At 37.3% G+C, this 27,728-nt stretch overlaps 8 protein-coding genes across 10 annotated transcripts; 5 read left to right on the top strand and 3 right to left on the bottom strand.

Moving 5' to 3' along the window:
• LOC104713546 (synaptotagmin-1-like) lies at nt 696-4,172 on the top strand. Its single transcript, XM_010430693.2, has 11 exons — nt 696-1,139; nt 1,386-1,484; nt 1,577-1,627; nt 1,723-1,846; nt 2,019-2,137; nt 2,229-2,330; nt 2,448-2,522; nt 2,790-2,866; nt 2,958-3,204; nt 3,278-3,763; nt 3,847-4,172. Exons 1-11 carry the CDS (start codon nt 1,029-1,031, stop codon nt 3,976-3,978), a joined length of 1,623 nt encoding a protein of 540 aa, XP_010428995.1. The 5' UTR covers nt 696-1,028; the 3' UTR covers nt 3,979-4,172.
• LOC104713547 (rhodanese-like domain-containing protein 19, mitochondrial) lies at nt 4,679-5,895 on the top strand. The gene is made up of 6 exons (XM_010430695.1): nt 4,679-4,779; nt 4,891-4,968; nt 5,050-5,123; nt 5,211-5,281; nt 5,417-5,470; nt 5,585-5,895. Exons 1-6 carry the CDS (start codon nt 4,757-4,759, stop codon nt 5,702-5,704), a joined length of 420 nt encoding a protein of 139 aa, XP_010428997.1. The 5' UTR covers nt 4,679-4,756; the 3' UTR covers nt 5,705-5,895.
• On the top strand, nt 9,511-12,194 carry LOC104713548 (auxin transporter-like protein 2). The gene is made up of 6 exons (XM_010430696.2): nt 9,511-9,885; nt 9,988-10,173; nt 10,275-10,387; nt 10,488-10,671; nt 10,939-11,036; nt 11,195-12,194. Exons 1-6 carry the CDS (start codon nt 9,727-9,729, stop codon nt 11,910-11,912), a joined length of 1,458 nt encoding a protein of 485 aa, XP_010428998.1. The 5' UTR covers nt 9,511-9,726; the 3' UTR covers nt 11,913-12,194.
• On the bottom strand, nt 12,320-13,236 carry LOC104713549 (cold shock domain-containing protein 4-like). The gene has a single exon (XM_010430697.2). It carries the CDS (start codon nt 13,133-13,135, stop codon nt 12,596-12,598), a length of 540 nt encoding a protein of 179 aa, XP_010428999.1. The 5' UTR covers nt 13,136-13,236; the 3' UTR covers nt 12,320-12,595.
• On the top strand, nt 17,328-20,611 carry LOC104713551 (methyltransferase-like protein 16). 2 transcript variants are annotated; one of them, XM_019229519.1, is made up of 9 exons: nt 17,329-17,647; nt 17,731-17,930; nt 18,022-18,394; nt 18,478-18,609; nt 19,513-19,588; nt 19,707-19,814; nt 19,908-20,057; nt 20,145-20,214; nt 20,402-20,611. In XM_019229519.1, the coding sequence occupies exons 1-9, from the start codon at nt 17,418-17,420 to the stop codon at nt 20,461-20,463; spliced, it is 1,401 nt and encodes a 466-aa protein (XP_019085064.1). In that variant the 5' UTR covers nt 17,329-17,417; the 3' UTR covers nt 20,464-20,611. The 2 variants fall into 2 exon arrangements, with proteins under 2 accessions (XP_010429001.1, XP_019085064.1); XM_010430699.2 differs by lacking the exons at nt 19,513-19,588; nt 19,707-19,814; nt 19,908-20,057; nt 20,145-20,214 and adding exons at nt 18,804-18,911; nt 19,005-19,154; nt 19,242-19,311 and having other exon boundaries at nt 17,328-17,647; nt 18,478-18,685.
• LOC104713550 lies at nt 20,630-23,567 on the top strand. Of its 2 annotated transcripts, none has more exons than XM_010430698.2 (7): nt 20,630-20,661; nt 20,755-20,904; nt 20,992-21,061; nt 21,249-21,711; nt 21,797-22,729; nt 22,817-23,051; nt 23,126-23,567. In XM_010430698.2, the coding sequence occupies exons 5-7, from the start codon at nt 21,854-21,856 to the stop codon at nt 23,260-23,262; spliced, it is 1,248 nt and encodes a 415-aa protein (XP_010429000.1). In that variant the 5' UTR covers nt 20,630-20,661; nt 20,755-20,904; nt 20,992-21,061; nt 21,249-21,711; nt 21,797-21,853; the 3' UTR covers nt 23,263-23,567. The 2 variants fall into 2 exon arrangements, with proteins under 2 accessions (XP_010429000.1, XP_019085065.1); XM_019229520.1 differs by having other exon boundaries at nt 22,835-23,051.
• On the bottom strand, nt 23,645-26,545 carry LOC104713552 (pentatricopeptide repeat-containing protein At2g21090-like). The gene is made up of 2 exons (XM_010430700.2): nt 25,753-26,545; nt 23,645-25,009 (listed from the first exon to the last, which is right to left on the bottom strand). Exons 1-2 carry the CDS (start codon nt 26,371-26,373, stop codon nt 23,822-23,824), a joined length of 1,809 nt encoding a protein of 602 aa, XP_010429002.1. The 5' UTR covers nt 26,374-26,545; the 3' UTR covers nt 23,645-23,821.
• Nucleotides 26,713-27,580, bottom strand: LOC104713553 (dirigent protein 23). The gene is made up of 2 exons (XM_010430701.1): nt 27,201-27,580; nt 26,713-27,097 (listed from the first exon to the last, which is right to left on the bottom strand). Exons 1-2 carry the CDS (start codon nt 27,520-27,522, stop codon nt 26,856-26,858), a joined length of 564 nt encoding a protein of 187 aa, XP_010429003.1. The 5' UTR covers nt 27,523-27,580; the 3' UTR covers nt 26,713-26,855.

A 27,728-nucleotide genomic window follows, 5' to 3' on the forward strand; every position in this document is an offset into this window, starting at 1 on the left:
AAAAAAAAAAAAAAAAAAAACTACATCTCTCTTCCTCTGAGCGGGAGACTGATTCCGTTGCCCGCCGAAACGCTAAAGCGGCGTCGTTTCAGGGTTTGGCCGGTTCGCAAAATAAAATTTAAAATCACGTTGGGTAAACCGACTAATTTAATTTTGCGTGACGATTGTGTCGGCACGGCATTTTTTGTCTCCTAACGAATTCAGATCAGATGTATACAAGACTCTGCGTGGTCCAACCACGATTGCTACTAACATCCAATAATAGCTAGCCACGTGTCATAATCAGTTGGGCTCTTCAGTGAGATGGCCCAATATAAGATGCTTAGTGCTCATTATAAATTTCATATTATTAACCAAAATATTGACGTATTATTATTATTATTATTATTGATTGATACTACAGTATTTGTAAAGTATGAGTGATTGCGATAGGATCAAAAACAATTATAAAACATGCTTAATGTAGAAATATAGGTATGGGATTTTTCTTTAAATCATTATAGTATGAGAGTATCACATACCTAAAAGAAAACGTAAATCATGAAAATTGAAAAAGATTGGTTTCCCAAAGCGATGTTATTGAATTACTATTTATTATTCGAAGAGAGATAGATAGATAGATAATAATAATTTGATGATAATAGTAATTAATTTTTTAAAAAAGGAATAATAATAAATAAATTTAAAAAAAAAGGAAGCCGTGTCTTTTAGCAGAGCAGCGCACACACTTTACTTGCCTGCTGGGAGAAACACGATTCTCACGACATCTGTTTATCTTCTCCGATTACCACGTCCATGGATCTCAGTCAATGCTCTTTCACCTCTTTCGATTAGTCAAATTCCCCCTCCTGATCGGTTCCGACGGCGGAGAACTGTCTTCGTCGTATCCTTCTGCTCCTCCTCCTCCTCCGTATCTTTCGTCCTCTTTCTCGAAACCGACCCGAAAGGGGGGTTTTCGTCTTGATCTGTGCTTACGATAAATATTAGGGTGTCCTGAGTCCGCTGTTGTTGGATCTGAAACGCTCCCGATGGGTTTTTTTAGTACGATACTAGGGTTCTGTGGATTTGGAGTTGGGATTTCCTTGGGACTTGTTATTGGTTACGTTCTATTCGTCTACTTGCTCCCCAACGACGTCAAGGTTCGTTTCTGCGATTTGATTTTGAGTGTTTTGTTGTGATTCCACATTTTTAGAAGCTTACATTTGCAAATGGAATCAACTTACTTGTTTGCCCTCTACAAATGGATTAGTTAGGGTACACTTGTTGTATACGTGTAGTCTAAGTTGGTTTTCCACCGGAGAATAGCTATTTTTTGTTGTTCTGGTGGTGGTGATACAAGTCAAGTCAGTTTGTTGATGGCTTCAATTTTGCTTTTGCACTTGTAGGATCCTGAAATCCGTTCCGTAGCTGACCAAGACCCTAAAGATATGCAACGGATGCTTCCTGAGATACCTCTTTGGGTCAAAAATCCTGATTTCGATCGTGTATGAGTCATCTTCTCTCTACTCTTCCTCACATCACGAGTTCCTTTTTTCAGTCTCTGATGTTTGTTTTTGCCTATCTTCTTATGAATTAGGTTGACTGGATAAACAGATTTATCGAGTACATGTGGCCTTATCTCGACAAGGTTACACTTACCTGGACTTTGATCTTCTTCTGATACTACTACAGTTTCTTACCTTTCATTTTCTCATATTTTTGGATTTTTGTTTTCTCCAATAGGCCATATGTAAGACTGCAAAGAATATAGCAAAGCCGATCATCGAGGAGCAGATACCTAAGTACAAGATTGACTCTGTTGAATTTGAAACTCTTACTCTAGGTTCTTTACCCCCTACATTTCAAGGTGTGTTAATCCTTTCTTCTTCTCCTACTCTCCTTGAGTGTCCTGTTCCCATGTTGGAACTTAGAGCTGAAGGGGAGTTGGTGGTGACAGAAACTAAGATCACATGCTATAAATGATTACGAATCGTTCCAAGACTTACAAGTTTTGTTTTTACTCTAATTTTCTTTCTCAGGGATGAAAGTTTATCTCACAGACGAGAAAGAGTTGATTATGGAACCATTTTTGAAATGGGCCGCAAATCCAAATATCTTGGTCGCCATCAAAGCATTTGGGTTGAAGGCAACAGTTCAGGTAATAAGTGCAAACCATACCTAAAACAAGAAGCAGCCTACTTATCATTAGCAATCATGATTCTCCCTCATAACCAAGAATTTTTTTTCAGGTGGTCGATCTGCAAGTGTTTGCTCAGCCTCGTATCACTCTCAAGCCACTTGTCCCAAGTTTTCCGTGTTTTGCCAACATCTATGTCTCTCTTATGGACAAGGTCTGTGATACAATCTTTTTCTTTATAAGGACATTTTTTTGTGTACCAGTCAGCCTCTTTGTCAGATCTTTTTGGTAGAGTTTTTCTGTTGTTGACTGTCTCTTGCTACTATGTCAGCCACACGTTGATTTTGGGCTGAAGCTTGGTGGAGCTGATCTTATGTCAATCCCTGGCCTCTACAGATTTGTTCAGGTTGATATCTTTCTTTCCCTGGCTTGTATGACTTAGAAATTGATTTTTTAGGGAGCGGTATGAAATTGATCAATTTAGGGAGCTACTTACTCTATTTAGTCTTGTAGCTTTATGAAAAGGATTCGTTTCAATTTTATCAGACAGAATGTGCTGATGAAACTGTGACATCCTGTATGATCAGTATATATATATGTGTGTATTCATTCTCTTACCTTTCTGCTGGATCAAATATTCATTTGTAGTTACACTGCTGCGTTGATTTTTCAGGAGCAAATCAAGGATCAAGTTGCGAACATGTATCTCTGGCCTAAGACCCTTGTAGTTCCAATCCTTGACCCTGCGAAGTATGCCATATTCCACCTTTTTCTTTTGAGCAATCAGTCCATACCTTAAACCTTCATTTTTGCTGACCGAATCTTAATTTTCATTCTGCAGAGCGTTCAGAAGGCCTGTTGGAATCGTCCATGTGAAAGTTGTGAAGGCTGTTGGACTGAGGAAAAAAGATCTGATGGGTGGGGCAGATCCATACGTGAAAATCAAGCTATCTGAAGATAAGATTCCGTCTAAGAAGACCACTGTTAAGCACAAGAATTTGAATCCTGAATGGAATGAGGAGTTTAAATTCTCTGTCAGAGATCCCCAGACTCAGGTCCTAGAGTTCAATGTGTACGACTGGGAACAGGTAACAAGCTATCCAGTGGGTGACATGTGGCATGGAGCAGGATATATGTATAATTCTTGTTTATGCAATGCAGGTTGGGAAGCACGATAAGATGGGTATGAATGTGTTAGCTCTGAAAGAAATGGTGCCTGACGAACATAAAGGCTTCACCTTGGAACTGCGTAAGACTCTGGATGGCGGTGAAGATGGGCAGCCAGAGAAGTATAGGGGGAAGCTGGAGGTTGAACTTTTGTATAAGCCTTTCACGGAGGAAGAAATGCCCAAAGGCTTTGAAGAAACGCAATCTGTGCAGAAAGCTCCTGAAGGCACACCGGCTGCTGGAGGAATGCTTGTGGTGATTGTGCATTCGGCTGAGGATGTTGAAGGAAAGCACCATACCAATCCTTATGTGCGCATCTATTTCAAAGGCGAAGAGAGGAAAACAAAGCACGTGAAGAAGAACAGAGACCCAAGGTGGAATGAGGAGTTCTCCGTCATGCTCGAGGAGCCTCCCATCCGTGAGAAGCTGCATGTGGAAGTCCTGAGCACCTCATCCAGGATAGGTCTATTGCATCCCAAGGTAACACACTCGTTTTAGTCGCACAGTAACATTAACAATTGTTGTGTATTGATATAATCTAAAAAATGGTTGTTGATCGGCAGGAAACATTGGGGTACGTGGATATTCCGGTGGTGGACGTGGTGAACAACAAAAGGATGAATCAGAAGTTTCACCTTATCGATTCTAAGAACGGAAAGATCCAAATCGAGCTGGAGTGGCGAACTGCCTCTTGATATCTGAATTTGATTCAAGAACAAAGAAAAAAAGATAATTTGTTTGATGTTGTTAAAAACTATGTGTTGTTGTACAAAATGGGCTTTAACTTTTTTAAACCAACATGAGATTTGTAGAGCCTTCTTTTATTTGGATTTGTGTGTCTCTTCCACTTCTCTCCTCTATGACATTCGGTAGTGTGTTTCCACTCTCATCTTTTCAGAGAGAAGGTATGTCTCAAGAGTTATTTGCACTGGACAAGTACCATAAATGATCGAAGATCAACGCATAGTCGAAACCGATCGTGTACCTTGCTTCCATTGTTCTACTTTATGTAGTTAGTTATTCTCATGTGTTCGGCTAGTTGTTGACATTTCTCCTTGCGAGCCAAAATGTGTTCTTGGATTCTTATGCTTCTATACATTAACTATAAATCGTGAGATGTGCTTCTTGACATTAACAGTTTTGGTGTTGTGGTCAACCAAATACTATGTAATGAACTAATTATTAACAATTTTGTATGAGTCTAATAAATTTATTAATTTAAATATTTGAGTATTTTTTAAAAATCGACTGTCTTTAGCTTCAAGTTGCACGATCAATACGTGATAAAATAATAGTTGGTCAACTTACATGTTACGACGCTTTATACAATGTCAACTTGATTAAGTTAATATATACAGTATGATAAAGTTGAACAGTTGTATGTATGCTGTTTGTAAGTATACATATTCTCTCTTGAACCTTTATCATAGCAGAAGACGAAAGAGGAAATAAGATCAAACCGAAGGCTTTCTCATGGAGGAAACAAAAACAAAGACGTGAGTGATAAAATACAAAAACAAATTTATATCTTGAGTATATTGATTTTTATGAACAATTCTGTATGTATATTGTATTAGGTTTCTATTGTCTGATTAGTATTTTTACAGAGTTGAAAATGTTGAGACCGTTGATGTTTACACAGCAAAAGGTTTGCTTAGTACTGGTCATCGATATCTCGATGTAAGGTAAACATAAAAAAATTTATCATTTCGTTTAAATTCTTCTTGTTAATATATCTTATTGATTATATTTGTTGGTAATTGTAGGACAAATGAAGAATTCGCAAAGAGTCACGTTGAGGAGGCCTTGAACATTCCTTATATGTTCAAAACAGATGAAGGTGAATCTCAAATTTTTGCAATATATAGTTTCATTTTTTTAAAAAGTTGATCATAAATAATAAAACTGTGATTTGGTGTGTACGTAGGTAGGGTTATAAATCCTGATTTCCTTCCTCAAGTGGCATCGGTTTGCAAGAAAGATGAACATTTGATCGTGGTTAGTATCTAATATTAATTGAGTAGTAATTACTTGCTGTTGTTAAATCATCCATCGATTGAAGAAACTTTCATATCTTAGATTTAGATATTAGTTAGACCGTTTTCTCATGTGTAATTGATTTATACGGTGAAGGCTTGTAACGCTGGAGGAAGAGGAAGTCGTGCTTGTGTTGACCTTCTCAATGCCGTGAGTTTATACATTCATACATTCCATTTTTAAGTATTATATATATATATATATATATCCTAATCCTATTTCATTCAAATATATATATATTGACGTATGTGTATGTCGTGATAGGGGTACGAGCATGTGGCTAACATGGGGGGAGGCTACTCGGCTTGGGTTGACGCTGGATTCGCCGGCGACAAACCCCCGGAGGACCTCAAGATTGCTTGCAAGTTCCGCCCCCAAGGATAACTAAACTGGTTCCGGTTTGACGCATAAAGAAAACTTGATAGTGATGTTGTGTTGTGTTGGGTTGTGTTGTGTTGGGTTGTGTGTAATAAAGTCTCAGAACGGTTCGAGCTCGACGGGTTTTAACTCTATGGGCCGTTAATCATTTCTACTTTTGGGGATTTTTGGGCTAAAAGAATACGCATATTATATCACAATTTTCTTTTGGAAAAAAAAAATAATGGATGGTTTGATCCGGCCGCCTCCGAGAAGAAACAAAACAATACAAATAAAATAGTAATTATAAGAATGCTTAAAAATTAATCTTGCCTGGAAAATGTCTGGTAAAACAGAGAAAACAAAGGGAAACTGAAAATGATTGTGGTCGATGATGACAAAACAATGGGAATCTAAAAATATGATGGAAACGAAACCATATGTTGGTTCTTCTCTCTGTCTTTATGCTAAGTGGTGGTGGTAAAAGGCGTGGCTCAGGAGGCAACATTAACATTTTTTTGATTAAAAAGGAGCTTTTGGTTTGACCAGGTCTAATCAGTTTCAGACCAAAGAGAACAAACAACAAACTCATAAAGTATTTCGTATTTACTGCTAACACAAGAAAAAAAGTTTTTACTTTTATTAGCTTAAAGTTAATAATACACTCAGCTTTATTTTTTTTCTTTTTCTTTCAGGTACATATAAATAAAATATAGGGCTCAGCTTCATGAAATGCAATAAATAAGTATTGGTAAAGAATATTAAATGTAGTTATCATGAGGAGACAAAGAGAGCAGAACAAAAAAACAAGAGTATTAATTTGAAATTATCTCTCTCTGAATCTCTTAAGTAATTTTGAGTAGAAAACAGAGAAGGAAGCGTGCCTCAGGCATTTTCCACTTACACACAATGCATAGCCTCGTTTTACTTAACAATCCCACATTATATTACTTGTGTAATTATAGCCATGTTTTTGATATTTTATAGTAATGAAGAAAGAAACACATGATACCATTGTTCTAAAATGTAATTATACCTAAATATCAAAAATAAATATTACCAAAGTGATTTTGATATTAGTTACTCTTGTAAATTACCAATCACTAGATCCATTTGAGATTAATTAATTTTGAGGTGGGGATTCTTGACTGAATAGAAGAAGATTTGTCAGGAAATGTCCTTTTCATTTTTCTTAATACTTTCAAAGATTTATGACAATAACATAATAAGAGCTTAGAGACTCACTCATGCATGCTCTTTTGTCATTATTTCTAACAATGTTATTTTTTTGTTTTATATAATTATATTTATTGAAAAGACAAACCCATTATGAGATGATAGGGTCGTAAATCATAAATATGTCTATATGTATATGAAAAGATGCAACAAGTGACTCCTAAATTCAACTATTTTGTTTTAATATGATGATTGCATAGCATCATAAATTCACCATCATGATTATTTATTTATAAAACTTTGAGATTAATTATTTAGTATCTCACATAATATTAGCATCAGAAAGCACCTCAATGAGGTCATGAAGAGGTTAAACCTCTTAGTTTAAGAAAAACAAAATAAAAAGCACAAGAAAAAGTAGTAAATATTTTTTGTTTTAGGCTTATTACTCAGACTCATGAGGAGGAGAATCTAAAGAAAGAAACAACGTTCACTTGGAAAAAGACACTAGACTTGAAATAAAAATGAATTGTCGTTTGTATATACACTCTATATTTTTGTTTTGAGTCAATGCATTTGAATGAGAACATGAATATTATAGGCATTAACAAACAAAAGATGTCTGTTTTTTGAGACCACATGATCTTATAAAAAAAGAATAATTGGTTTTAGTTTGTGACTGTCGACTTTGTTTGTATTGATTTGCCTTAAAGGATTTACTTCTATGCTTCACATATGAATCTCTTAGGAAAATGATGAGTTCAACAGTATTTTTTTGGTCAATTTTTGTAACAATCAGTAGTCCATTGAATAAAACTGAGCCTATATATAACACCAAACATGATTAGCTTTAGTTTTCTTTATTTTTGTCATTTGATCTATAGTTAATGAGATTTTGATGTGTAGTTAATGCAGAACTACTGAAAAAAACAAATTGAGCGCGCGTCAGTATGATATTCACCTACTTAACTTATACTTTGCACACCATCATATATAGATCAAATTACTAACATTTGTTTATAAGATCAATGTCATTTGTAAAAAAGAGTGTATAAAATTGAGAATAATAAGAAACAGTGCACAAATTTCAGAGAGAGAGGAATGGAATGGAATGGGGGCATGTGATAAAAGCGAGAGAGAGCTTACCCTCTTATTATTATAAAAGCGACCACGCTTGTTTTCTTGCAATGATTCGGTCTACTTTCTTATTTTTTTCTTCATATATATATATATATATATATATTTTACCCTATCTTATTACTATTAAAAACAAATTATTACATTATTCTATATTTTGGATTTATACGAATGCGATATATCTTGGGTATTTTCCTATGATCTTCACTATGCTAATTTTGCAAAATCTTTTCATCTGCTAATTTAACAGATTCGTTGGCCGTTAAATATGCTAATTTAACAGTTATTTACAGGCCAGTAACATGTCACTACAATTGATAATCTAACATATTAAATAAAATTATAGACATCGAAGATAATATAATGCAATGTTGTATTACATGTAGTATGATCCTCTTATACAATATTATTAAAAAAAAAATGATTGACCTCAAATTAATGGGTATGATCATATATGAGCAGGATTTATCTATCCTAAAAGTTTCGTTTCATTTTGATTAGTATGGTAAACACACTTCTAATCTTCTAGTATCAAACTTAGTTCATTTTAAATATTAATTCGTAATGGTAACCATTTTTCTCTTCTTCTTTTTTTGACAGCTCAAAAAAATTACAGCTGCATGTAAAAAGTGCAGATGCAGTATCCCTATTAAAATCATCAAACGGGTAAAAGAAAATCTAGATCAATAAATACAAGTACTTCTTTTATAAGCAACATCGAGATTTACAAAATGTTTTGTTCGAATCATGGGAGACTATTAATGTACTATATAGCAGATTTTTCATTCAAAGTTTTGTCTTGTTATCAAATACTACTAATTCTTTTTTCTTTTTCTTTTTTTTGTTCTTCCTAAAAGTTCATTTCGTATCATTGAGATACCAGAAGAGTTATGATCATGCTAGAGAGCATTTTATACATACATTTTAATATCGTATATATATGCTCAACTTATAGCCCCAAGTGAAAAAAAAAGTTTATGTTTAAAAATTACTACTATTATATAGTGTAAACGAATAATTTGCTCGAGAAACGAAAACCCACTCGTGCGAGCAAAACGTGACTCGCCGCTAAATAAACCATGTAATTACGCTAATTTATTAGTGTATTAAAAATTAACTTGTTGTTGTTAAAAACAACAAAAACAGTACTTAGACATTGAAAAAAAACAACAAGTCAGTACTTAAATATAGACTTATTTAGTACTAGTACAAATATATATTTGCCGGCGAAAAACAAAGTTAATACTAGTAATAAAAATGGACTCACTCTAATGGAAATTAAAATCACACTTAATTTCGTCCTTAACCAACACAATATATACACTTTTCATGTATAAAAATAATAATTATGTAGGAGATAAGTAGTATGTATATGAATTGATTCGATGTAGAACGTCTTTAGTTGTTGTTAGGTTTGATAATAAATTGTTACAATACTTGGTTACAATAAATATTTTACTTTAATGGATACAGTAGAAATATGTACGTATGTATGTATGAATTGATTCGATGTTGTTGTCACTCCCGAAACATAAACTCTCACAAGTAGCTATCAAGAAAACAAAGAGAGTTAAGCTTCTCATCATCCTGCCTTGAAAAACTACTTCCGTGTCTCCCTCTCTGTCTACACACTCTTTCTCTCTTTCTATTCTATTCTCTCTATATATATTCTTATCTCTTCTCCCTTCACTCTTACTTGATTGATTCATCACATTTAAACAGAGAGAGAGAGAGAAATGGAGAACGGTGAGAAAGCAGCTGAGACTGTTGTTGTTGGGAACTATGTTGAGATGGAGAGGGAAGGCAAAGCTTCAGACCTCAAATCTAAGTTATCTGACATGTTTTGGCATGGTGGTTCTGCCTACGATGCTTGGTTCAGCTGCGCTTCTAACCAGGTAAGGTTTCTATATATATATATTCTCTCACATGAAAATGAACAAGTTTTTTTTTAACTATATGGTCTCTCTGATGGATGTGTTGTGTTGTGTGTTATATAGGTGGCGCAAGTGCTGTTGACACTACCATACTCGTTTTCACAGCTGGGGATGCTCTCGGGGATCCTGTTTCAGCTCTTTTATGGAATCTTAGGTAGCTGGACTGCTTACCTCATCAGCATTCTCTATGTTGAATACAGAACCAGAAAGGAGAGAGAGAAAGTTAACTTCAGAAACCATGTCATTCAGGTTTCTTTCTTTCAAATATTACCCTTTTAATATATCCATCCCTTTGTTGTTTAGTTTTGAGTATATGTTGTTGACATGTTGGGTTTTGAAACAATGTCAAGTGGTTTGAGGTTCTTGATGGATTGCTTGGGAAGCACTGGAGGAATGTTGGGTTAGCATTTAACTGCACCTTCCTTCTCTTCGGATCTGTCATTCAACTCATAGCCTGTGCAAGGTATGCTTTGATCTTGATGAAGAGATTAGGATATCAGTAATATATATGAAACTGAGGCTGATGATGGGTGTGGTTTAATGGTTAATGATGAATGTTGCAGCAACATATACTACATAAATGACAATCTGGACAAGAGGACATGGACATACATATTTGGAGCATGTTGTGCAACCACAGTCTTCATCCCTTCCTTCCACAACTACAGGATCTGGTCTTTTCTTGGACTCGTGATGACCACTTACACTGCTTGGTACCTCACCATTGCCTCCATCCTCCATGGACAGGTAAAAAAGATTACTAAATCCTCTCCTTTCTAATTAAAATTCATGGTTAAGATTAGAATAGCTGGTGATGTTGTGGCTTAAGGGAACTCAAAAACATAAACAAAGTTGTCTTCTTTCTTATGTCTTTTTGGCACTTCTGTTTCAAGCTAACATGTGGTTGGGACCACTTTACCCAAAACCTATAACGTTGGTGTCAGACATAGTTTATTAATGCATAAACGATACTTGTAGACTTGTAGATAATAGTAATAAAATGTAAATGAATAGGTACAAGGAGTGAAGCATTCAGGACCGAGCAAGCTGGTCTTATACTTCACAGGGGCCACAAACATTCTTTACACATTTGGTGGACATGCTGTTACTGTGTATGTTAATGTTCCTTCTCTCTCTTTTTCGTTTTTTTTTTTTACCATTTTTAACCCCATCACGATTCACATATCCTAAGGGCAGAACTGGAATTATACAGATGAATGAAAATGACCACTCACTCTCATTGTTTGTGTTGTGGTGTTTTGTTGGGCAGAGAGATAATGCATGCGATGTGGAAGCCTCAGAAGTTCAAATCGATATACCTGTTTGCAACACTGTACGTGCTGACGCTGACGCTGCCTTCAGCTTCTGCGGTCTATTGGGCGTTTGGTGATTTGCTTCTAAACCATTCCAACGCATTTGCTCTCCTCCCAAAGAATCTATACCGTGACTTTGCAGTTGTGCTGATGCTCATCCATCAGTTCATAACCTTTGGTTTTGCTTGCACGCCACTCTACTTCGTGTGGGAGAAGCTTATAGGGATGCATGAGTGCCGGAGCATGTGTAAACGAGCCGCCGCTAGGCTTCCGGTCGTTATACCCATATGGTTTCTTGCCATCATATTCCCTTTCTTTGGTCCCATTAACTCAACCGTCGGATCTCTTCTAGTCAGCTTCACTGTCTACATCATCCCTGCACTAGCTCACATCTTCACCTTCCGCTCATCGGCCGCACGTGAGAACGCCGTGGAGCAGCCGCCGAGGTTTCTAGGACGTTGGACAGGGGCCTTCACTATAAACGCCTTCATAGTTGTGTGGGTTTTTATAGTTGGATTCGGGTTTGGTGGTTGGGCCAGTATGATCAATTTCGTTCACCAGATTGACACGTTTGGCCTCTTCACAAAATGTTACCAGTGCCCTCCTCCACCGGTTATGGCCTCGTCGCCTCCTCCCATCAGCCATCCTCACTTCAACCACACTCGTGGCCTTTAAATTTGAAGCAGTACCAATCTCTAGAAGAGACGGACGGCCCCCAAGATCAGTCTCCCCAGCTGCCAGGGAAGTTGGCGTTTTTCCACGGATCAGAACAGATTACAGAGATTCTATGGGGTTCGTTTAGATCAAACCACCAAGGCGCCGTAGTGTACGTTTTTGTGTTCGATTTGCTTCTATAGTATTGTGTAATTTTATTATTGTCTCTTCTAATCTTTGGGAAAATCAAAAGAAGAAAACAAACAAACTTTAGGAATAACCCTCAAATCAATCTTTCATGGAGAGCAATCTTTGTAGTACGTCTTCATCATCATAGAGCAATATTAACATCCAAAAACCACGAATATATATATATATCCTAAAAGACGACGTCAAAAGATCAATTTGGAACTTATGAAGGCTTGAAATAGAGCAGATAGATGAGTAAAAAGTTTTTGATAAACATTGCAGTAAAAAAAAAACAATCGAGCTTTTTCTTACTCAAATCACAAAGGCATCATAAATTAAACCACATGTCCTAAATTAATAAAAATCCGAAAACATGAAGAAGAGTTTGATAACAACAAAAGATAGATAATAGTATATTTTTGATAGAGAAGGCAGCTGAGAAGAAAAAGGACCGTCGTTTTTCATGTGTGAGATGACTGATTTACCCTTCAACACCCGGCTTGTCTTGTTTTGCTTCAACGCCCACCGCTAGTGCAATCCCTTGCAAAGTGTCCCGACTCGCCACAGGTGTAGCAGCCTCCGACACCTCTACCACCGCCACCTCCTCCGTAGCCACCACCACAGTCTCTCGCCATGTGACCTGGTTCACCACACTTAAAGCAAGTACCATCGGCACCACCACGTCCACCGCCTCCTCCTCCTCCTCTACCACCATAACCACCACCACGTCCCCCACCTCTTCCACCGCCAAAACCACCGCGTCCACCGCCATATGAACCACCGGCGCTGTTTCCTTGAACGGGAGCACCGTTGGGTCCAGAGACTTCAACAGCCTTGGGACGGCCCGTGTTGTCAACCTCAACATCGAACTCAACGGATTCGTCGGCGGCAAGGCTACGAAAGCCTTCAGATCTGATGGAAGACTGATGAACGAAGAGATCGTCACCACCGTCGTCTGGTGTGATGAAACCAAACCCTTTCTGTGTGTCAAACCACTTCACCGATCCCTTACGTCTCTCTCCACCACCACTCATGTTTTCGTCGCCGCCGCTCATTCTTCTGATCTCCGACGAACCAAAAATACCGATCAGATCTTTCTCTCTCTCTTCTCTCCTTTGGCGTGAGGGAGACGCTGTTTATATCTGCGAGATATGTGTGCTATGGGTATCAGTGCCACGTCATATATTTCTTATTTATTCCCCTAAATTCTTTTTTAAAAAGTTAATATTCCCAATTTTAAATTACGTATTTTCCATATTAATTTCGCAATTTCTATTTTTCCTGCATTATTTCTTGACTTTTTCCAATGAAAATACTATAAATTTGAGGAATTTTACTTAATGAAAGTACGAATTTGTTTGACCAATAAAAATTGACAATTTATTTTCATTTGAAGGAAAATTTTATAGAGAATAAAAAAAAAATGGGCCATGCTAAGGTTCGAGATTTGTATTATTTTTTCCTTTTCGGGAAACTAAAGGAAGCGATGGGCCAGCTTTGATCTGGACGGTTGGGGATGCTTTGCAAAGGATGCTTCTCAGCCGTTAGATTTCAAACTCTAATCTAAATGAGAGTTGATTAAAAACAAGATAGATCGCTTAAAGCTTATCTTCTTCTCCCGAAAAGATCTAACAGAGTTACAGAGTGAAGGGGTACAATGGGAAAAAAGACATATCCCCTTTATATATTTTTTGTATTTCTGGTTCAGTCAACATTAAAGTTGACGAACGTAAGCAGATATTTTGACTAGTCCCACATGTTTGGGAAACGCAAACTGCGTGCCGTTTTGTTAGAGTATTTACAGAGTTAACCCCAAATTTGTTTTTTTTTTCACCTTCAGTCAAAAAAAAAAAGAGTTGGTCAAAAGAGTTAACGTCCATAGTCTGAATGACATGACGATGGGACTTGTCAATGCGCACTTTCACTTCCTACACTTGCCCAAACTTATTATCCATTTTGGAAAATAATTCAGTGAAAAGATGAGTTTGATTCATCATACAACGAGAGGGGAGTTAATTTGTATCAATTAGTATGATTATGTCTACCTACTGTATAGTATTAAAATAAGTAATTCAGCTTTCAAAATTTAAGATAAGTTAGTTACGGAATTTGTTTTGGTTTGGATATGAAACTTCGTTCAATCGGCAGAGTTTGTCAAATGCTTACATTTTACTGTAGTTTATTTCATCTAAGTTACGAAATGGGATCTTCGAGGTTCTGTTTATTTCATCTAAGTTTGATAACTATCTTAACTTTTTTTTTTTTTTTTTTAATAGCATACATCATGCACGTTAAATCTGGTTAGCTCTAACGGCTTTATCATAATGTCAAATACTTGATCTTTGGGAATTAGACCGTATGGTCTTAGTCTCTCTGTAGAGATATTTATGATTCATTAGAGATTTTTTTGGGAATAAATTTTGAGAAATATCCTACCAATCTTTCATTATATTATCCAAAATGATCCAATCCACAAAAGTAAAGAAAAACCTCTTAAAAATAACTAGGTAAACTAGATTCTAACCCGCGGTACACCGCCGGACAATATTTTTACAAAAAAAAAAATTATATTTTAATAAATTATATTTGTTTGTTAATTTTATTTATTTTGTTTAGTGTTTAAGATTGTATAATTGTATTTTAATTGTTAATTATAAAATTTGATCAGTTGTATACCGCAGACACGCAACAATAATTTAGTTTTATTTATACTAATGTTACATTTGTACCGTATCGAATTTCTTATGGTTATAAAAATAGAAATTTTTACTGCTTTTAGATTTAACCGTGAAAGAATTATTCATACATTATTATATTTTTAAATTTTTAGTGTTTTTAAATTTAATCCATAAATTTAAAGTTATTTAGATTTAACCCGTGAAATAATTATATCCATAAAAGTTATTATGCAGTATACCGCATATTAATTTATATTATAAATACTCCAATTTATTAGATTTAACCCGTGAAATAATTATCTTTGCATTTTTTATCAGCATATTAATAACCATTAAAGATTTAATTGTTCATATGAAACAATATAATGTGAGAAATCTGATGAATCAACTCCTAAATACCTCAAATCAAGTAATGTAGATGACTAAATCTACATTTTACAATCAAAATATGTAAAGCAAAAATTTCTATAGAAAGTTTATACAAACAAAATCTCTAAAGATAGTTTTGGTGATTTTATGGGATTAAAACTTTAATGAGTAGAACTGTTTTTGAAAAAATCGGAATGTATAGATATTGTTAAGATTTTATAGCAATAAATGTAACAAATGTTGGCCGATTTAAGAAAATTTAGTATTTGAATTTCTGTGCAATGTTATTTATGGAATTTTTTTAGGGGTTAATGTTGTAAATAAAAATTTAAATAAGAAAAACTTAAAGGGCATAACATAAAATGTACTTCAAAAATGTTAATATAGATGATGTGTAACCTTGTTGACTTGTTGTCAGACCTAATTTAGCATAAAAAATGATTCAACAATAACTTAAAAATTTATGTGTAAATATATTTGATTTTACAGTCATTATTGCTGAATAAATACATATATCTACGCATAGATTTTTTTTATAGTAATTTGAGAAAAATAATTTCAATAGTACTAAAACAATCTAATTACTTGTATTAAATGCACAAGAGCATAACAATCCAATTATAATGAAGATTTTATACCATTAAGAATTAATGATGTAAAAATTCCAAATGTTATTTCTTTAGATATGTCTCTTAACCAATCTCTATAAATAATGATTAAATGCAAGAAAAATCATGATCCGCAAATACCTATATTAATGAAATACATTCTGAAATAACATAGTTAAAGTCCAATCTCGTTGACTTGGAAATATGTTCGGTTAAGTGATAGTCCACCGTCACTACAATTTTAGAATGTATTAGCATGAAATATAAACATATTATTTTTCTAAATATATTCTATAAATAATATGTAGTGTAGTTCGAATTTTACTTGTTTAGCCATAAGCATTGTTAAATTATTTTTGTTGGTCACTTTGAAATATAGAAGTACTTAAAACTCTTTTTGCATGCACAAAAACAGTACAATTCAATCATGGCAACAATTATAGTTTTGAATATTGAATGATGTTGGTATGAATAATGTTGTGTTGAGAGATAAAGACGTATAGCCATTAAGCATGTATACCTATGTAAAAAAAATGGACACATTCAATACTTTCTCTAGCATCATAAATGAAATCCAAAAGATGTCCAATCTGACCGGAGCTACAGGAGCACTGATAGCTTACCATGGTCCAACCAACCGACTCGTGATTAATGCAATACCCAGGTATCTCCCTCTCCCTCTCAAAAGAAACGAAATTCTGTATATTATTAAGTCGATTGGAGTAAGCTATAATCTAGGGCTTTACAATAGTTTCGGAGAAGATAACCAGTTTTTAGAATATGCTGTTTAAACTTAAATTATAATTAAACTATCATTTCACTTCTCATTACTATATTGTATTAATTTTGTTTTAGTTAATTAATTTATATTAACATGATAGAATTTAAATATTTATTAAAATTATAAGAAATATAATAAGATAAAAAAATTAAAATATAAATGATACTTGCTAATATGAAAACAAATAAACATAAACTTGCATGCAATGCATGCGTACGATATATCTTCATTTTGTTATACTCCAAAATTCCAAATACATATAAACAATCAATGTTATATCGATTATGTTCATTTTGAGCTAAGCTAACCAATTATTTTAGAACTGTTGAAAGAAACTACTTTTTTGGTTTTGTTCAACGAAAGAATAAAGAATACTTATATGCAGAGCCGGCGCTGAGTTTTTAAAGGCCACATGCCTCAAAAAAATTAAGACTGAATTTAAAAGGCTGGTTAAAAAATTTAAGGGTTAGTTTTTAAAGACCACATGCATAACAACTTTACCGCTAGACTAACGACATTACTTTGAAAATATCAGCCAAAATATTGTATAAATAATTTACGGCTGCAAGCACAAGCTGTGCTTTGCTTGTACTCTTGGCTGTCTCTGCTTATATGTGAATTTGAGGATATATAAAACCTGAGCCAAAACATATATATATATTTGAAGTAAAAACATACTATATTTGAAGGAAAAAAAAAAAAACACACACACACATGAGTGACGCAAGTGGTATATTCTTTATGCCAAACGGCGTCGCTTTGTAAAAACTCGCGGGCTGCTGATAGAACCCGCTGTGAGCGTCAGAGGGTTTCAAGTTTTTAACGTCCTCTTCGTTTCAATTCACCGCCGTTGTCTTCTTTAACCCACTTTCCCGGCGGCTTAGGGTTTATGTAGTTTTCGATGCGGAACGGGAAGAAGAGAGCTCGGTCAGAACCCGGATCCACAAAGCAACCCCGGAACAAATACTCTGATAACCCACCCGATTTTGCAAACTTGGCTTCTCTTTACCCTTCTTTCAAGCCCTTTGTTTTCTTCTCCGGTGGTGGTCGACCCCGCATCGACTGGACCGATTACAACGCCACCCGAGAGCTCACTCGTGTCCTCCTTTTACATGATCATGGCGTCAACTGGTATGTATGTTTCAATTTTGTACAAAGGAACTTTCTTTTTTTTTGTTTTGGCTCTCAAAGATGATATTTTTATATTAATTTAGGTGGATTCCGGATGGACAGCTTTGTCCAACAGTGCCTAATAGATCGAATTACATTCATTGGATCAATGATCTTTTGTCCTCTGAGAGTTTTGGTGGTGATGGAAACAGCAAAGTTAAGGGCTTTGACATTGGTACAGGGGCCAATTGCATATATCCTCTCCTTGGTGCTTCCCTCTTTGGTTGGACTTTTGTTGCCTCAGGTTTCTTCTTCTATCTTTTTTACTCCATTCTTTATATAGTAGTAGTTTACTCTATTGGTGCCAATGTTGTTGTTGTTCTTGTTATACGCAGATTTTACTCTTGTAGCTCTGGATTGGGCGGAGAAGAATGTCAAAAGTAATCCCCATATTTCAGACCTTATCGAGATCAGAGACTCTAAAGTTCTTCTTCCACAGTGTTCCGAGGAAGCCGCCACCACGGTTCAGTCTGTAGATGACAACAAAAGCTCTATTGAACCAGCCGTACTAGTCGGTGTTGTCAAAGAAAATGAAACGTTTGACTTCTGTATGTGCAATCCTCCATTTTTTGAGACTTTTGAAGAATCAGGCCTTAACCCTAAAACTTCATGCGGAGGAACTCCTGAGGAGATGGTTTGCAGTGGTGGAGAGCAAGCTTTTGTGTCCCGTATTATCCAAGATAGTGCTGTTCTGAGGCAAAGATTTAGGTAAATCTATACTTTTGTTACTTTCGCTTTCTGGTTTTCCATCCACCAGGACTTATCTTTTTGCGATCATGTTTTTATATTAGGTGGTACACCTCAATGCTTGGGAAGAAGGCTACCCTCAAGCTCTTGATATCTAAGCTCTGGGAAGTGGGTGTTACAGTTGTGAAGACCACTGAATTTGTCCAAGGGCAAACATCCCGTTGGGGCCTCGCTTGGTCCTTCATGCCCACAGCTAGGAAGATTATAGCACCTCCTGTAGTCAAAAAGAGCGTTCTTTCTTTTATGCTCGAGGTAATCTATTCGTCATCTTTTACATGTTCCTGTAACATATATCTGCTATGTAACTATATATTAAGTCTCGGGCTTTAGTTGAGCCTTACATTTTTCATGGTGGACTTGTGTCTTGTAGTGCATAAAACGGCAGTACAGTGCCGTAGATGTGCTGCAATCAGTTGAAGAATTCTTTAAGAGCTGTGGTGCCTCGTGCAAGTTAAACTCTTCTACATTTTCTGTTGACGTAAGTGCACTACATGTGTTGTTTTGTCTTGCCATCTAATCTTGTTTCTACAGTATCTCAAGCTCAACGTTGTTTCCTTCTATTGTTGTGCAGATTGTTGCGTCTGATGACCAGTGCAATACAATCTTAAAGAATGGTATTACCGATGTGGATAGTGCGAGAAGCAACGGATATGAACAAAAACAGTCACTGGATGGCTCCAGTTTGCAAGTCCCTGAAGATAACCTATCTTTTCGCATCTCGGTATGTTTGGATTTGATTTAAAATATCCCTAACAATTGCATATCACCAATTTAAAATTGGTGTATGATGGAGAAACTTCTGTTACAGGTATTCCAACAGATGCCAGGAACGTTGCTTATAAAAGGATCATTACAGCAGAAAGATATCCCCCTCTCAGGTTAGTCATTTTGCTCGGTTTCCCCAAATTATGCTGGAAAAATATTACTACTTTATTCATGAATTTGGAAAAGCTTTGATTCTATTCGTCTGATCTCACAAAAATTGTGAAGTACTGTATCAAATGTTTCGCTGTAACTTATCAACGTGAAGACAACTGAATTGTTCATTTAAATATGCNATCCCGTTGGGGCCTCGCTTGGTCCTTCATGCCCACAGCTAGGAAGATTATAGCACCTCCTGTAGTCAAAAAGAGCGTTCTTTCTTTTATGCTCGAGGTAATCTATTCGTCATCTTTTACATGTTCCTGTAACATATATCTGCTATGTAACTATATATTAAGTCTCGGGCTTTAGTTGAGCCTTACATTTTTCATGGTGGACTTGTGTCTTGTAGTGCATAAAACGGCAGTACAGTGCCGTAGATGTGCTGCAATCAGTTGAAGAATTCTTTAAGAGCTGTGGTGCCTCGTGCAAGTTAAACTCTTCTACATTTTCTGTTGACGTAAGTGCACTACATGTGTTGTTTTGTCTTGCCATCTAATCTTGTTTCTACAGTATCTCAAGCTCAACGTTGTTTCCTTCTATTGTTGTGCAGATTGTTGCGTCTGATGACCAGTGCAATACAATCTTAAAGAATGGTATTACCGATGTGGATAGTGCGAGAAGCAACGGATATGAACAAAAACAGTCACTGGATGGCTCCAGTTTGCAAGTCCCTGAAGATAACCTATCTTTTCGCATCTCGGTATGTTTGGATTTGATTTAAAATATCCCTAACAATTGCATATCACCAATTTAAAATTGGTGTATGATGGAGAAACTTCTGTTACAGGTATTCCAACAGATGCCAGGAACGTTGCTTATAAAAGGATCATTACAGCAGAAAGATATCCCCCTCTCAGGTTAGTCATTTTGCTCGGTTTCCCCAAATTATGCTGGAAAAATATTACTACTTTATTCATGAATTTGGAAAAGCTTTGATTCTATTCGTCTGATCTCACAAAAATTGTGAAGTACTGTATCAAATGTTTCGCTGTAACTTATCAACGTGAAGACAACTGAATTGTTCATTTAAATATGCATCTGCAGGATTGTTCTCAGTAGTGTTTGGTTCGTTGGAAGAAAGTATGAAGTCCAAATTTTGTCGATAACGAGTCCCACGGCACTGTTCTGACTTGAAGAATGGCATCCGACTGAAACTGGATGAAATGAATATAAAAGCACATGTTCTTACACACAAAACACAAGCCTTGGTTTAATTCCTGCGTAAACTCACCGATACAGTGCCTCCCGACAGAGGCAAGCAGAAATGTATCNGCAAGTTAAACTCTTCTACATTTTCTGTTGACGTAAGTGCACTACATGTGTTGTTTTGTCTTGCCATCTAATCTTGTTTCTACAGTATCTCAAGCTCAACGTTGTTTCCTTCTATTGTTGTGCAGATTGTTGCGTCTGATGACCAGTGCAATACAATCTTAAAGAATGGTATTACCGATGTGGATAGTGCGAGAAGCAACGGATATGAACAAAAACAGTCACTGGATGGCTCCAGTTTGCAAGTCCCTGAAGATAACCTATCTTTTCGCATCTCGGTATGTTTGGATTTGATTTAAAATATCCCTAACAATTGCATATCACCAATTTAAAATTGGTGTATGATGGAGAAACTTCTGTTACAGGTATTCCAACAGATGCCAGGAACGTTGCTTATAAAAGGATCATTACAGCAGAAAGATATCCCCCTCTCAGGTTAGTCATTTTGCTCGGTTTCCCCAAATTATGCTGGAAAAATATTACTACTTTATTCATGAATTTGGAAAAGCTTTGATTCTATTCGTCTGATCTCACAAAAATTGTGAAGTACTGTATCAAATGTTTCGCTGTAACTTATCAACGTGAAGACAACTGAATTGTTCATTTAAATATGCATCTGCAGGATTGTTCTCAGTAGTGTTTGGTTCGTTGGAAGAAAGTATGAAGTCCAAATTTTGTCGATAACGAGTCCCACGGCACTGTTCTGACTTGAAGAATGGCATCCGACTGAAACTGGATGAAATGAATATAAAAGCACATGTTCTTACACACAAAACACAAGCCTTGGTTTAATTCCTGCGTAAACTCACCGATACAGTGCCTCCCGACAGAGGCAAGCAGAAATGTATCAGCGAAATCTTGTTGTGGATGAAAGTGTTGCATAGCAGACGGCTCGTGCTTTTCAACTGATGACTTGAAAAGGCTTACCTTACGGGGAAAGATACACACGGCCAAGTAGGAGTACCCAAAAGTAGTAGAGGAGAGATAGAGAGAGGACTCTTTTTACTTCACGGGATAAAGCAAGCTACTTTTGCTTTTCTCTCCAGTTTCTCTTTTTTGATCAATCATCGCTTGTGATTAAAAATGTAAGACCTCTACCAGATACCTATATACATCTTCCAGAGCATGCGGATGTAGTTATTTTGAAATTGTCACTTTCTCTTTTCGCAGTCACTTTCTATATATAGCTTAGGTGATCCCTCAACCCTTTGATTCATCTGGAAAGAAATGAATCCTTGTGAAGATGAATACTTTCTCGATCACCTGCCCATCCACTCTAACACACCTTTACAACCTTCAAAATCCTTGCTTTCTGATGATTTGCGCAGCTTCCATCTTCTTCTTAAGTGGTGTGCGTTGGATCACTCCAACCCTTCTGGTAAAGCTAAGTCGTATATGATATTTGTAGTCTTCACCTTACTAGTCCCTCTCATAAATTGTCTGTTCATCAAAACTCCTAGAACCCGGCCTTCATCAGTTATGGACGCCAACTCATTCAATGTGCTCGTCCAGTTTCCAGAGTCTGGACTTGCCGTCATTGGTTTCTTGACTCTAATATGTTTCTTCAGGATGTATAGTCTCACACAGCTTCTGTTTCTTGATGATTCAACCTTGGTGAGGCTTGGATATTCGCTTGAACTTGACAGGGCTTTACGTTACCTAGCCTCCATACTTGTACCTTCTTTCCTTGTGGAACTTGTGCACAAGAGCATATTTTTCTCCTCCGCTGAAGTATCATTTCCTTTCATAAAGTCATCTTGTGCTGCATTGAACTTTGTGATGTTCTTGCTTGTCTTATTTTCATGGGTTTACCGGACAGGAGTGTTCTTGCTTGTTTGTGTCCTTTTCTGGTTGACCTGTGAGCTGCAGATACTGAGGTTTCGAGGGCTTTACAAGATGTTCGATAGATGTGGATCAGACACCATAGAAGATGTGTGTAAGGAACATGTGAGGATCAAGAAACAGTTATCGGCTACAAGTCACAGGTACAGGTTCTTCATAATCGCGGCCTTTGTTGTGATAAGTACCAGTCAGTTTGTGGCCTTACTGTTGGTTCTTGCCTCAAAGTCTGACAGGAGTTTCCTCAGCTCCGGTGATTTGGTGGTAATTCTCTAAAAGCTTTGTTGTAATAATTCTCACAAGTTTCAGCGCTCTGCATTTAATGAAGCATACATATTCTTCTATCTCAAGGTATGTTCTGCTGTACAGCTAAGCGGAATCTTCCTGTGCTTGTTGGGTGCTGCAAGAATCACACACAGAGCTCAAGGAGTAGTGTGTATTGCAACGAGGTGGCACATGGCTTTGACATGCGCTTCTGAAGCCGTATCACCCGAGAGTGACAGTACTGACTCATCCGACAACATATACATCAATGTGTCACCGTCACTGGATCTATCTTCTTTCTTTCAGGCTAGACAAGCTCTAGGTGCGTTACATTGAGATTTGCAAGCTCTTGTTTTTCAAATAACTTGCAAACAATTGATAGGAGTTACATTGCAGTGGAATACCTGCGACATAACAACAAGGGAATTACGCTCTATGGTTATGCACTCGACAGGGGATTGCTCCATACGCTTTTTGCATTTGAATTCTCACTGGTGATGTGGATTCTGAGCAAGGTTGTGGTTCTATCTTAGAACTCACTAAGGTATCTATGAGACAACAGAAGATACTGTGAAAGCTTCAATTAAAGCTTCCAACAATAGATGCAAGAGAGAGAGTTCAACTGGATTGTGAATATATACAGAAACTAAAAGCTCTGATTGATGCACACATAGAGAACCAGGTTATTGTCATGTGACATTGTTGGGTTTGAATGTTTGATAGACATCATAAATATTGGTTGCTCCAACTGTATTGCTTTTTTTTCATTATTGTAATTGTCCCTTTCTCTCACCAGCCATGTCCAACGTTTTCTAATAACTAATAATAACTTAGCTCTGATTTTGGTTTTAAAAGAAACCAGAAAAATCCATCAATTAGTTTGATTTTGCTTCTTTATTTAACCAATAAATCTGGAAGAAGAAGAAACAAAGAATTCGAAGACTCTAGTTCTTAGCTCTGTTACAGTGACAAAACTTCTAAAAGCTAAATCAAATTCATCACAACACGTATAAAATCCCTGCTTTTGCAGGCTTTAACAGTGTACAATCCTAGGAAGAAAAAATGCAGGTATGCTTCTCTTGTATGAGATCATCATGTTCTTGAAGCTTCTTCTTCCATAAGTGCAGCCAGATTATGCAGAATGAAGTAGATCTCTTCTTTCCGAGCATGAGCATGCGACCCGTCTGAGACAGTGAAAGCTTCAACTTTCTTGTCGATTTCAATCCAACTAACAGCTTTTTCTTTATTCACCTTTCTCTTCTTCATAATCCCTCTCAGCTTCTCTACTGATTCCCACTTCCCATGATCTGCGTAAATGCCAGAGAGCAATATGTATGGTGCAGACGACTCAGGGTCCAGTTTGATCAGCTCTTCAGCCGCTTTCTTTCCTAGCTCTACGTTTCCATGGATTTTGGATACTCCTAGGATTGCGTTCCAGATTTGTTCGTCGGGTTCGAACGGCATTTCCTCGATCTTGCACATCAGCTCTTTGAAACAACCGGCACGACCTAGGAGATCTATCAGACATGCGTAATGCTCTTGGTCGGGAACAATCCCGTGGTGAACAGTCATTGAGTTAAACCACCTCACTCCTTCCTCTATCAGACCTGAATGACTGCAGGCATTAAGAATCACAACCAGAGTAGTCCGGTTTGGATGGACTCTGAATTTGATGATCATTTCATCAAGCAAGCGCAAGGCCTTGTGGCCAAGCCCGTGCTGTGCCAATGCAGAAATCATCGTATTCCACAAAACGCAATCTTGCCTGTCATCATCGCAAAGACTGAAAACTTTCTCACTGGCTTTTAAACTCCCTGATTTGGAGTACATATCGATCAAAGAACTGATAACAATCGGATTGGGTCTGACATTGGAGCGAATCATGTAGCCATGAATTTGCTTCCCATGTCTAAGAGAGGCAATGCTCGCAGAGGCACACAGACAGCTACTAAAAGTAAATTGCTCTGGTTTAACCCTCAACGCAATCATTTTTCTAAACAAGTCAAGAGCTTTGTCCCCTGAGCCTTGCCTAACATATCCAGCAATTAATGCAGTCCAAGAGACTGGATTTTTCTCTGGCATCTCACAGAACAACTTGTCAGCCGCTTCCATATCCCCAAGTTTTGCATATCCAGAGATGAGAGTAGTCCAAAGATGAACATCCTTGACTGCCATCTCATCAAAACATCTTTTAGCACTCTCCAGCTGACCACATTTCGCATAAGCATCGATGAGAGAACACGAAAGCACCACATTTGACAGTAACCCAGCAATCAGAACCTGCCCGTGAGCTTGCCTATTGAGCTGGAGCTGCCTAGATTTGACACATGCAGTCAAAAGCCCAGCGAAGCTGAAGTCGTTGTACTTGATTCCAGATCTCCTCAACTCTTTATAAAACCAAAGTGCTTCTTCCAGATTCCCATTCTGAGCGTACCCAATGACCATGGTGTTCCAGGACACAACATCCCTCTCAGGCATACTATCGAACACCACGCGTGCACGAACCAACATGCCCGATTTGACAAACCCAGAGACCATATTGTTCCACGAATACAAATTCCTGAGATGCATTTGATCGAACACTTTACACGCATCGATAGGTTTACCGCATTTCATGTACATTCCGATTAAATGATTCGACAAAAGCGTGTTGTTGGGTCTCTTGAATCCAGTNAGGCACACAGACAGCTACTAAAAGTAAATTGCTCTGGTTTAACCCTCAACGCAATCATTTTTCTAAACAAGTCAAGAGCTTTGTCCCCTGAGCCTTGCCTAACATATCCAGCAATTAATGCAGTCCAAGAGACTGGATTTTTCTCTGGCATCTCACAGAACAACTTGTCAGCCGCTTCCATATCCCCAAGTTTTGCATATCCAGAGATGAGAGTAGTCCAAAGATGAACATCCTTGACTGCCATCTCATCAAAACATCTTTTAGCACTCTCCAGCTGACCACATTTCGCATAAGCATCGATGAGAGAACACGAAAGCACCACATTTGACAGTAACCCAGCAATCAGAACCTGCCCGTGAGCTTGCCTATTGAGCTGGAGCTGCCTAGATTTGACACATGCAGTCAAAAGCCCAGCGAAGCTGAAGTCGTTGTACTTGATTCCAGATCTCCTCAACTCTTTATAAAACCAAAGTGCTTCTTCCAGATTCCCATTCTGAGCGTACCCAATGACCATGGTGTTCCAGGACACAACATCCCTCTCAGGCATACTATCGAACACCACGCGTGCACGAACCAACATGCCCGATTTGACAAACCCAGAGACCATATTGTTCCACGAATACAAATTCCTGAGATGCATTTGATCGAACACTTTACACGCATCGATAGGTTTACCGCATTTCATGTACATTCCGATTAAATGATTCGACAAAAGCGTGTTGTTGGGTCTCTTGAATCCAGTAGTAATCTTCAAGTGGCGATGAATCCATTTGCCTTGTTTCAACGACTTGGTATCTCCACACCGCTGGAGCAGCGTCGCTAGGAGCTCAAAGGGTAAACGAATCCCTTGTTTCGTCAAGGACTCGAGACGCGATACGGCCTGAGAGAGCTCTTCTTTGGTTGTTGCGTGTCTGCTGAGAAACGATCGGGCGACACAGATTGGCCGTTTCCTAGGGTTACTGATGGGCATTGGATGGAGAAACCACCATGGGAGGAGACTTTAATGATTTGGTTCCTCCTGATGTTCCCGGCGGACACAAGTCTGAAAAAAGGTTTTGCGCCGGCGAGATTCGCCGGTACGAAATCATATGCCGTCGGAATGGGTTTAGAAACCGGATCTGGTTTTTCGGTTTTGGTATGGATCATACAAACAAACACTATTCTTATTGGGCTTAGGTTTTCAGCCCATTACGGCCCACTTGTTCTATATAATCTCCGATTTAACCTNTTTTTTTTTTTTTTTTTTTTTGAACTTCTGATTTGGTAACATGACTAGCTTAATGTATTAGTGCTCTAAAATTAAAAAATATTGGATGGAAAATATATATATTAAATCTACAAAAGTACGTAAAAAAAGTAGAGGAGACATGGGAAGTAGTGAAATGTTACATGTAGTAGGCATAGCTAAAATGTCGCTCTATTATATATGATGATGAAACAAAGCTCTTTTTTTTAGTGAACAACGGTAACGTTATAACCAACAATGGCATCACCGGTCTTGGGATCGAACCAATTGGTCTTAGCAATAGCGTAGCCACGAGCCATCCTGAACATTCCCGTGCCACCAACAATAGGCATTTCTCGGATCGGGTTCATGACCGAGTTCTTTCCGATCATGCTTATGGTGCTGTCCTTGTATGGACCGTCCTCGAAACAGAAGCTCATGGCCATTATTAGACCTACCTCTTCTTTACCTGTCCCAATCAGAGCCGGTTATCATTGATGTACTAAACCTGTTTTGTTTTATATCCTAGGTCCGGTTATCGTAAAGAAACAAAACAATTAATATATACGTACATGAAGAACCGTAAAGGCCTTGCGCCCGGCCAACGAGTTTGGATTTGGGATCAGCTGTCTCGGTGAGAGCGTCGTCGACCATAAAAACAGCACCGAACAGTGTTGGGGATTTTTCGGTGTCGGTGCCCTGAGCCACCTTCACGGCGGTCGGATTCTTGCCGCTCAAGGTGTCATGGAAATAGAACTGAAGGTTTGTTACCTTCTCCTTTTCTGTTTCCTCGAGCCGATTAGCCCAGCTGTACAGTCTGGATCCTTGAGCAGCCAGTGGCAGTATTGTTATCAACAAAACTAGCATTCTTGATACATCTTCCGCTTTTGCCATTTTCAGTTTTTCTCTACATTGTGTAACAAAGTGTTTATAATTGCGAAAGTAAAATGAGTTTCTCAATGTGCTATGGTATAATTTGTATATATAAGGAACCAACATCCCACATGACTCACTCTCAGTCCAAGTTAGCTCAACCAAACTGAAAAAGGATCTTAGAAAAAGTATGAAAACAAATGTGACAAAGTCAGTATGTGGTGGCG

This window comes from Camelina sativa, chromosome 9 (genome assembly GCF_000633955.1).
Source record: "Camelina sativa cultivar DH55 chromosome 9, Cs, whole genome shotgun sequence".
Taxonomy (NCBI): Eukaryota; Viridiplantae; Streptophyta; class Magnoliopsida; order Brassicales; family Brassicaceae; genus Camelina; species Camelina sativa.